Source organism: Brassica napus, chromosome A7, assembly GCF_020379485.1.
Source record: "Brassica napus cultivar Da-Ae chromosome A7, Da-Ae, whole genome shotgun sequence".
NCBI lineage: Eukaryota > Viridiplantae > Streptophyta > Magnoliopsida > Brassicales > Brassicaceae > Brassica > Brassica napus.
In genome coordinates, this window is record NC_063440.1 from 21,969,480 (window position 1) to 21,981,304 (window position 11,825).

Consider the following 11,825-nt stretch of genomic DNA (forward strand, 5'->3'; position numbering starts at 1 on the left):
TGTTTATTGGACCAAATATTGTTGGACGTAGGAAAACGCATCGAGTTGGCCTGACCTATTGAAGATTGTATTCAAGTATAGTAAGTTAAGGTCTATTAAAACAATTTTACCTGGAAAAGTTTATGAAATTGATGAAAATTCATAACCAGATCCGAGTAAACTTTTAAATAAACAAAAAAAATACTGAAATTGAATTACTGTAAATCCGGGTAGGCTATGATAATTTATATTATTAAAACAGAAACATTGTGTTGGACCTACCATTTATTTTGTAAGTTTTTTAATTAAATACATCTTTTTACTTTATAGTTAACCATACATTAAATCACTAATATTTCTAACAGCGCAATCACAAATGAAAGTGTATTTCACTTCAATCAAACTAGAATAATATCTTAACCAAGAGGGTGACATTATTATTGGCTACAATAACTCTGAGCCAATCCCATATCAACACTAAAATCATTCGTTCACTCCCTCATCATTTTTTTGATCTAAGAGACTAAGAGCTTCATACAACAACTCAGATCAATTATATAAATGCTTGTACCAGTAGCTCTGCTGATGAAAATCTCCAGAAGATGCGGAGTCTTCTGATAGGGACAAAACTACTTGGACCAAAAGAGAAGAAGCTACGATATATAGCATACATGGAAATCACTATTGAAGAAGAAAGAAGAAGAACATAGGGTTCAGCAAGAAGATGAGCAAAAGAGATACAAAGGTTGAGTGAAAAGGGCTTTGAGGAAGAGTTTTATTTTAATTTTGGTGTTTTTATTTTATTTTAGTGAAGGTTAAATTCGATTAATCAAGGGATAATAGCCTATTAACAAAGTCCTAATGAAATAAACTAAAGTTTAGTGTGTTTCATTTTGTTAATTCTCTCAAGAAAATATAATTGACCAAGAAATTAACTATACTTAAGAAATTCCAATTTAAATAAAATTTAGATTGAACTAAAAACAAATTAATCACTAAAATAGCTCTCCGATGAAACTTTGCTACTAGTTACATAAATCTGATTTTCAAAAAGATCAGATGGCATCAACCCTCCCTAATCCTTGATTTGGTCTTTTGGGCATTAACCCACAACATACAAAAATACGATGTTGGATGAGGCATGTTCATGGCGTCGACCCTTATCTTTCAATATACTTTTAACGGGTGGGAAACAAATCGAATCCGAAAACCCGAACCGAAACCAACATGACAAAAATGAATTCGACCGAACTGAATCCGACATAAATACTGAATGGACTTATGTTACGATATTTTGGGTCATGGTTTTACCCAAACCGAATCCGAACCCAAATGGATATCTGAACAAACTAAAAATTTAGAATTCCAGAAAAAAATTTATACTAAACCTGAACTCAATCCCAAATAAATACCCAAAATACTCTAAAATTTCATTGAGTACCTAAAATAAGTGTCTATTATATAAAAATTAACTCAAATTATTAGTTTAATATATTTTGGTATTTGGTGCTCTTCCTTCTTCTATATAGTCAACTTTATAGGGTTTGATGTGTTCCTGCTTCTCGTTTATCAGATATGATGTATTTGCACATAGTTTTTGAGTTTTGTTTTCTAATTTTACTTGTCAAATATTACATTGGAACCAAAAATAATTGTGACAAGAGCATTTCACATTTCTCATTTCAAATTTTCAATATTTGTTTCACTAGATCATTATTTATTTTTCAGGTTTAACTAAGTATAAACAAAATTTGGAACTGAAAACCCGATTAAATTCTGAAACCCTTAGTATCTGTAATAGCCTTAGTCATTGTGTCTTGCGCCAAGAAATGAAGATGCTGGAAAATTTTAAAATTTCTTGTCATCTAGATTGCTGAGATTATCCAAGGCGCCAAGGGACAGTCATAAAGTTTGGTAGGTGGGAGTGTAGTAGCCTTCAAAGCCAACTTCTAACCATAATTAAATGAGTTCAGAGGCAAATGATCCAATCCGCCTAAAGGTGGTAAGGTACCAACTCCCATACTTTTTGTGTAAAAGACACTGGAAAATGAATGCTGGATAGATTTTATAAATTATATATACAAAGAAAATTTTATATATTTTAAATTAATAACATATTTATATATTATATTAATAAAATTATTAAATTAAATAATAAATATAATTAAATTAGGTAATATATTAAAAATTATGCACATAAAACAACATAGAATTACGTTTTCAAATAAACTTAATTTTAAAAGTTACTATTATAAAAATATTTAAATAAGTTTTAGTTTAAAAAAAAATTTGGATGAAATTTCAAATTTATTAATCACTCAAAAAGACATGCATTACAAAAGAATAAAATCTATGCAAACTCGGTTCCTATATGAAACGTTTAACCTATGTGGCAAAGAAAAGAATAAAAAAGTAGCCAAAATCAAATTGAAAGCTGAAAGAAAAAATTGAAAGTTGAAACCATCTCTGTAGTAGCCCTACATACTAATGTCATGGGTCATGGGCTCGTACTTTGGTGACATTATTCTATTTCTTAATGCCTTATCAACTATCAAAGTGAGTTTTTTTTTCTTAGAACAACTATCTTAGTGAGTTGTACAGTTGTTGTCCATTTTGTTTTTAACCAGGGGCACCATGTTATAAACACTCAAATTTTTTTTTTGATGGAAGCACTTTTACATTTTTCTTCAATAAACTAATGATATTTGATAAATTAAATTAAACTATCAAAGAAAAACCAAAATATAGGGGGCACATGACCCATACCGACTTACTTTCGTCTGCCCCTGGTGGTGACGACGAGCAGTGGCGAATCTAGGAAAAAAATTTTGTGGGGGCATAAATTATTTTTATATTTTCAAAAATATTATTTATATATAAATCATACACTATTGAAAACAAAAATTATTATATAAAATATTGTATAGGAATATGTAGACGTTAGTTTAAAATGGTTTTCCTTTATAAAATATGTGATTACTCTTTATATCCTTAAAAGTAAATATACATTCTAAGAAATAGTTATTCAATAATAATTAACAAAAATGATGAAAGAAAACAAGATATAGTAAAAAGAATATATATCATAGATTCATATATTATTGTATGTTGAAATCCTCAAAGTAATGATAATTAGATTGTGCATTTATGGGAGATGTAAATTAGAAAATAGTTTAAAATTTATGCTGGAAACTAAATAACTTTAGAAATAAAAGCAAAAACGTGAGTGAAAACGTAAACCAACGGGAGGAAATACATTTAGTTAGTGGGGGCAATAACCACTATAGTCAACATTATCTGTTTTGTTATGGTTATATATTTAACATTTTTAAAATTAAGTGGGGGCAGCTGCCCCCTCCCTACGTCACCTAGATTCGCCCATGACGACGAGCTTGCTCCCTTCATATGTGATACATAGTAGTCAAAATACCATTTTGGCTATAACTGAGTCTAAATGGCTGAGGCACGATCCTTCAATACTATTAAATGGTTGAGGCGTAATTGACGATGTGCGCGAGTTTTTGAACACAGGATTCACATAAAAATTTTGTTTCGTTTCAACTTTGTTTCACATTAGTCTAATTTACAATGCTTAAAATTTAGTTTATCAAATGAAGTTTTTAAAGTGAAAATAACAAAACTAGGTATATATATATATATATTTAACTTGAGAGAAAGTAAATTTTTAAAACTATATTATATGTATGATTATATATGGATCGGATTACTGTTGTTGCTTTCGTGATTGTATATTTTTCATCAAACATGTAAGATATTAAGATTATAAGAGAAAAAAATAAATTAGTATTAATTAAAACTTAATTTATCAATAAATATTAAAATCAAAATATAGATATTAAATATAACTTGAAAAAATATATAACTAAATTGATTACAAATTATATCATTTGTATGATTATATGATGGGTTAGATTACTGTTGTCGGTTAAAAGATTACAGATTTTTTTTCCATCAAACATGTAATAAAATTAAACATTTTATTAAAAATTAAATGATTCTTTTCAAAATAAAAAAATATACAGGTTCGTCTAAAAACTAGCAATTTCCTAAATTTGAAAATGCCCAAAACACAATAAATAAGTCTACACTTGCATGGGGTCTCATATTATTGATGTGAAATATTTGCATGGGGCCTTACATTATGGACCCCCTATTTTTAAACAATAGCATATATATATATATATATATATAGGTATAAAGTAGTATAATCGAAAAATTAGTTTATAAATATAATAATACACTATTAAGTAAGTTTCATATTATTATGATTTAGATATAAAAAAAATAGTTGTGAAGTTAAAGCAAAGAAAATATCAGTTTATTTTTAAAATATTATAATATCTCTTAAAAACATAACCTATTTTGTTTGTATTGATGTTTTTATTTTACAATAACTTATCTTTTTCTGTAATTATTTAGTATATCATTTTCTATATTATAAACTATAATTCTTTAAATAAGAGTTTCGTAAAATTTATTAAAAAAAATTGATTAATATGAATAATTTTATTTTGATAGGCCCTTATATCCACCGGACAGGCTCTTACTGTTAGTTATCTAGTTCTTATGTAAGTTAATTAAAAGCACATCCTTTTTTTTGACTAAAATCCATTTATATAGTTAGTAATCACATAATCAATTAAGTAACATTTTAACTCGAGGACTCAGTAAGTAGAGAACTTTTTTCTACTTTTGGAAATGAGAAAAGATTTAATATTTTCTAAATTTGTATAAATAGATGTAGGGGGATGCACAAGAGAGTAGCAAAATAGAAGCAAACAGATAAAGATGTTTTGTAAAGAGGCGTCGTCCAGTCTCCAGACCTTAAACATAGCAAAGAGTCTCAGCTCTGAGTTCACTAAACCATCAGCACTCGTCAACCCCCTCTCGGCAGGACATCGTTACAAACTGTTTCCTCGTCCAAATCTCAGAGGACGATGCACTGTCACAACCTCAAAGTTTGATATTGATTGGATAGCGAAAGATAATGTTAAGAAAATCAAAGTGAAGGGAATTATAACGGCCAAACAAGGCTTGTTACCTTCCGTTGGTGTCACCGATTTGCTCGGAGTTTCACTGCTCGTCGAGCTTATTAGCGCCGAGACTGACCCCCGTGAGTACAATTATAAGGCAAACATATTATTATTATTATTATTATTATTATTATTATTATTATTATATAAGAAACTATCACATTTTGAGTATAAATTTATAAGACCATCATTAACCCAGTTTTTTAACTGGGGTTCTTTGGCTAAGAGACGGTTCTTAAATAAGAAATATAAAACCATCTCTTAGCTGAAAAGTGTAAAAAACAAAAAAAATGTCAAATCATAAGTTAAGAATCCATGTTAAGAGATCGGAGTTAATCATGTCCTAATGTGAAGTAAAAAAGTAGGCAAATGCATCATTAGTGAATACTGGTAATGAAACTTAACCAAGTAATTAACACATGTCAGGGACGCTTATGGAGAAGGATCCGGTGAAGGATAACGCACGACGTGTATTGTTGGATGCACATGGTGAGGATCAGTACGAATGTGTGTTCGACATGCCCGAAGACTTTGGACCGGTGGGTGCCATCAGAGTTTTAAACCAGGATCTTAAAGAGATATTCCTCAAGGAAATGAAGCTCGAGCTACCCGACGGCTCCGTCACCTTTACATTTAACTCGTGGGTGGCCCCTAAGTCCGAAGACCCAACCAAGCGGACGTTCTTCTCCAACAAGTCCTACTTGCCTCTCAAAACTCCGGAGCCTCTTAAACAGCTGCGAAAACAGGAGCTGGAGACCTTGCAAGGCAAGAACCGTGAGCGAGCTGGTGAATTCGAAAAGTTCGAGCGGGTTTACGATTATGACGTGTACAACGATTTGGGTAGTCCTGATAAAGATCCGGAACTTGCCCGTCCCATTTTGGGAGGTCTCTCTCACCCATACCCAAGGCGGTGCAAAACTGGTCGCAAACCATGCGACAAAGACCCCTCCGCTGAGACTCGTAAAGCATTGGAATTCTATGTCCCCAGAGACGAGGAGTTCACCACAGTCAAGGGCGCCCAATTCACGGGCACAGCAGTCTTGGCGGCTCTTCCTGCTGTGTTCCCACAGATTGAAGCTGCTCTGGTGGATCCCAACATGCCCTTCCCACACTTCAAGTCTATAGAAGATCTCTTTGAAGAAGGCATCGAGCTTCCCAAGGATGCTGGCCTTTTTCCTGTGATCCCCAGACTTGTCAAAGCTGCTGCTGAAGCTGATGATATTCTCCAGTTTGAATCCCCTAGTCTCCTTGACAGTACCAATTTTTAATCCTCCATTTATATTTATATATATATATCCAATTCTATACAGCTCGCTAGCTAGCTACAATTAATCTCACTTTACTGTATGATTCATTTTGATTCAGAGGATAGATTTTCATGGATCCGAGATGACGAGTTTGCTCGCCAGACCCTTGCTGGCCTTAATCCCTATTGCATTCAGCTAGTTCAAGTAAGCTATATACGCTTTAACTAATAGTTTTTATTCTTCTTTTGATTGTTCCCACTAAAGCAAGATCCATCCCTATTATATTATTAAACAAGTTAGTATTTTACTTGTCGCTTTCAAGTTGATTCTAAAACGGTTAAATACATTGATAATCTTATTAAATTAATCTTATTGTAATTGCTATTATCAAAATTTCTATTTTTGTTATTTTATCTTTCTAAAGCTATTTGAAATTATTTTATGAAAATTCTGATCTTAATTTTCTCAAAACTCAGTAATAAATTTATACTGGATTAAGAAGAATTAGTTTTAAAATTAGTTAATTTTCAAAATATTGTTGATTTTTTTTAAAATGTTATATATATATATATATGTATATAGTGATACATAAACAAACATATTATTATTTTGTATATTATCTCTTAAGTAATTATGAGATTTTATGTAGTATATCTACAGATTGAAAACATTTACTATTTTTCAAATAAAAGTTACTAATAATTTAAATTAGGAGTTTTTTTATTCTTCTTATAATGTTTAGGTTTAGGACTTAATCCCTATTTCATTCAGCTAGTTCACGTAAGCTATATACAGTAGAACCTCTATAAATTAATAGTAAATAAATTAACAATCTCTATAAATTAATAAATTTTACCGGTCCCATCTTGGACCGGTTCAAAATTTGACATAAATCGATAACATAATAAGATAATAATTTTTTAGAAAATTCTATGTAAATATATGGTCCCATTAAAATTATAAATTAATAATTTATATGTATACATATTTTATATAAGTAAGAATCTATTATTATATTATTTAAATTCAGAGTTTTTTTAATGAGATTTAGTAATATTATATCTAAAAACACATTTAAGTTTTATGCAATATATATTATATACACCAAATAATATAATAAAAGTTATATAAATGTAAAATTTAAAAAATAAAAATTAATTTCTATAAACTAAAATCAAATATTTTTTTATCTTAGAATAAATATATCTTAAAATGATATATCTAAAGAAGATTTTTTTTGTAAATTAATATCTCTTTAAATTAATAAAATTTCAAAGTCCCAACATTATTAATTTATAGAGGAGAAATTGAACAAGAGACCTTCATCACACTTAAACTTCACTAAACCACTACACTATAACAAACATTTTGTAATTTTAAGCCTCAAAAAAGTCTATATTTATTTGAGGGCATAAAACAAAAGTCTTTTTTATTATATGATGTGCACGGCCCTGATTGTTCCCAGTAAAGAAAGATCCATACGTTACATGGTTTATGATTTTTTTTTTTTTTTTACAAAGCCAGCTAGTTAAAGATCAGATCACGTTAATTGTTGTTATAGGAGTGGCCGTTGAAAAGTAAACTGGACCCTGCGGTTTATGGTGATCCTAACTCACTTATTACTAGTGAGATTGTGGAAAGAGAAATCAAAGGAGTCATGTCATTTGATGAGGTAAAAAATTAATAAATATCCATCAGGTTTTAAGAAGAAAAAATACATATATCCATCCATCCATATGGAGTATTTCCATAATGAATAAATATCAATGGATGTGTGCATGCAAGGCTCTGGAGAACAAGAGATTGTTCATGTTGGACTATCATGATTTGCTTCTACCGTATGTGAACAAAGTGAGAGCGTTGGATGATAGCACCTTATATGCTTCTCGAGCACTATTCTTCCTCAGCGATGATAGCACATTGAGACCTGTTGCCATTGAGTTGACTCGTCCCCAAGATGTAAACAGACCCCAGTGGAGGCAGGTATTCACGCCAGGCTATGATGCTACCTCCTGCTGGCTATGGATTCTTGCTAAGACTCACGTTATTTCTCATGACGCTGGTTATCACCAGCTTATTTCCCACTGGTATTGAACAAACTAGATGTATATATATGCTTATTTTGTTGATACTATTATTTAGTTTTAACTGTATAGACATTAATACACGTATATTTTACAGGCTGAGGACTCACTGCTGTATAGAGCCATACATTATAGCGGCAAACAGACAACTAAGTGCGATGCATCCTATCTATAGGCTTCTGCATCCCCACTTCCGCTACACCATGGAGATCAATGCTCGTGCACGCCAAGTTCTCATCAACGAAGGTGGAATCATTGAGTCTTGTTTCTGGCCCGGCAAGTATTCATTAGAGCTAAGTTCAGATGTCTATGATAAACTCTGGAGGTTCGACAGGGAAGGCTTACCTGCAGACCTCATCGGCAGGTACATAATTCCTAAGATTAATATTTTAGAACTTGTTTTTGTATACAAAAGATTAATGTTTTGCTTTTAATTAATAGTACATTTTGGTTTAAAATTAAAACGTAAATTAAGATTTGAAAATTTGAATAGTTAAACTTTATTGGGAAACAAATAAAACTAACAAAAACTAATCAATATATATATTTTTTATTTTGATTGATATGCATGCAAATTCTAAAACTTAATCTTTTAAGTGAAGAGCAAGTACTTATTTTATTTGGTTTGATCAAAAAGATACTTATTTCTTTGTATATATTTTATACTAGTTATGCTAACAATATTTTTACATAAAACAAAAAAAAATGTGATATCAAAGGGGGCTGGCTGTGGAAGATGAGACAGCGGAACATGGGGTACGCCTCACGATACCAGATTTCCCATTTGCGAATGACGGTCTAATGCTGTGGGATGCACTTAAGGAATGGGTCACAGACTATGTGAATCACTATTATCCAGATTCAGAACAGGTCACATTGGATGAGGAACTCCAAGGATGGTGGAGTGAAGTGAGGAACATAGGGCATGGAGACAAGAAAAATGAACCATGGTGGCCTGTCCTCAAAACACAAGATGACTTGATTGAAGTGGTGACTACGATTGCATGGGTGGCTTCAGGCCACCATGCAGCTGTAAACTTTGGACAGTACGGGTATGGTGGATACTTTCCCAACCGACCAACCACATCAAGGATAAAAATGCCAGTGGAAGAGCCGACAGATGAAGAGCTAAAAGAGTTCTATGAGGATCCAGAGAAGACCATGCTTAAGACATTCCCGTCGAAGAAGCAGGCGACCATAGTGATGGTGACTTTGGATCTTCTATCTGCACATTCACCAGATGAAGAGTACCTAGGGGAAAACCCAGAAGCATCTTGGGCCCACGAACCTGTCATCTATGCTGCATATGAACGTTTCAAAGGCAAGCTCCAATACCTAGAAGGAGTGATAGATGAGAGGAACGTGAATGTTTCTCTAAAGAATCGAGCTGGAGTAGGTGTTGTTAAGTACGAGCTTTTGAAGCCTATCTCTGAACCAGGCGTTACCGGGATGGGTGTTCCCTACAGTGTGTCTATCTGATCTAAAGCATTTTGATCTAATGCATTGGATGTTATCATCTACGTTTCTCCCAAGTTATCATCTATGTTTTTTTTGCTTTTGTAATAAATAATGAATCTCAACCTGCTCAAAAGTACCTTATTTGTGCTGGGAAGCGGTAAAGGATTTTGATGTTGTTATTTCTTTTGGGAATAAGACTTAATGTGTGGTTATTTTATGTGTATTGGACCAAATATTGTTGGACGTTGGTAAACGACCGATTGAGTTGGCCTAACCTAATGAAGATTAATTGTATTCAAGTATAGAAAGTTAAAGGCCTATGAAAACAATATTACCTGGAAAACTTTAGGAAATCGTTGAAAATTCTAAACCATAATATTATGTTTTGTGTTTAGGTTAAATGGTTAAATGTTTTATATCATAATATTATTAGTATATTTAGTTAATATAATTGAGGAACACTTCGGTATTTTGGTTTGGTTTGGTTTAAAACCAAACTAAACCATTTTTATTCATAAAATCTTTAACCAAATAGTTTAGACATATACTTTTGGTTTGGTTCGTCTCGGTTTGTGTTCTTATTTGCCACCCCTAATTTGTTGATTATATGATGGTTTGGGTACTGTTGTTGTTTACAAGATTACAGATTTTTTCCTTCAAACATGCAACAAAATTAAATATTTTTTATTAAACAAATATAAATACTTTTATTTAAAAACCAAAATTAAACCGGTTCATTTAAAAACTACTCCCTCTGTTTCCTACTATAAGTAATTTAAGAAAACATTGTTTGTTTCAAAATATAAGTACTTTCATTATTCTATATAATTTTTTACTTTTATTATGTATAGTATGACCAATCAAATAATATACTTATTTATGACTGGTTTAACTATACCTAATTTATATATCAAATGATATTTTAAAAATAAATAATATATTTCTTAATCTTTGTGCATTGATCAACTAAAACTTTCTACATATAAAAACAAAGGGAGTAGCATTTTTCCTAAATTTGAAAATGCCCAAAACACAATAAATAAGTCTACACTATAGTCGCATATGAACCTATAAGCTTTATTTTCTGTCTTCTTTAGATATGGCATAAACTTCTGGCCACTACCGGCAACTGCGTCCTCATAAATGAGACTGAGAAGTTCGGTAATTTTTAGTTATAAGTTCGGTAACAACAACAAAAACGTGCAGGGAAGCACTTCTTTTGAAAACAACAATATAATAACAAACACTATAATTCTAGGGTGAATTTGTGGAATAACTATATTGAAAAAAATATTCACTAAGTAACCATATAAAAAGAGAAGTTCGGATGTGATAGCTTCACACAGAAATGGACCAAATTTTCCTTCTCCGCTCATGGTTGTGCATCAAGAGCGATTTGTAAAATTAGACTATACTATATTTATTACGCAAATAATATAGAAGAACTGATTTTTGATTGTTGTTACACGAAGTTAAAAAAAATAAGAAACGGTGGACGAGATGAGGAAACGATGGATGGCGACAGTGGTGGAGAAAAACACGGTAGCGATGTTGAAACAAACGGTAGTAGTGATGGTACTGATGTTACAGTTGGATACCATGAAAAACACAATACATATTGTGCTACAAGTCTATTATGTAGCTCTAAAATATAATAGAATATAAAAACAGTACATTGTTCATTTTCTCCAATTATGTTTACTAATGGCGGCAGAGATTGTATCACACGAAAATGATGCAGAAGAAGATAATAGTTATGATGGAATAATCAGTAGTGGTGAATATTACAACCGGAGGTGATTGAGGAGGAAAAGAGGCAGAATGAAGATTGAAGAGGATAATTAAAAAGCAGGAGGAGTGAAGGAACAGAAGGAATAGGAGGATGAAAATAAAGCAATGTCCATTCTATATTTTTACTATCTTGATGTATGAATTGTGATGCTTAAGGATAGATTGACATTCCTTTTTACATATAATGTGTGCTTAGTGCTAGATTAGACTTA

General features: G+C 31.5%; 1 protein-coding gene across 1 annotated transcript; it reads left to right on the forward strand.

The window, feature by feature from the left end:
• Window positions 1–4,788: 4,788 nt before the first annotated feature.
• LOC106406325 (lipoxygenase 2, chloroplastic-like) lies at window positions 4,789–9,966 on the forward strand. The gene is given in 7 exon segments (NM_001316125.1): window positions 4,789–5,113; window positions 5,460–6,287; window positions 6,399–6,484; window positions 7,842–7,952; window positions 8,066–8,367; window positions 8,462–8,728; window positions 9,084–9,966. Coding segments are annotated over 7 exon segments (2,679 nt in total). The 3' UTR covers window positions 9,844–9,966.
• The last annotated feature ends 1,859 nt before the right edge of the window (window positions 9,967–11,825 follow it).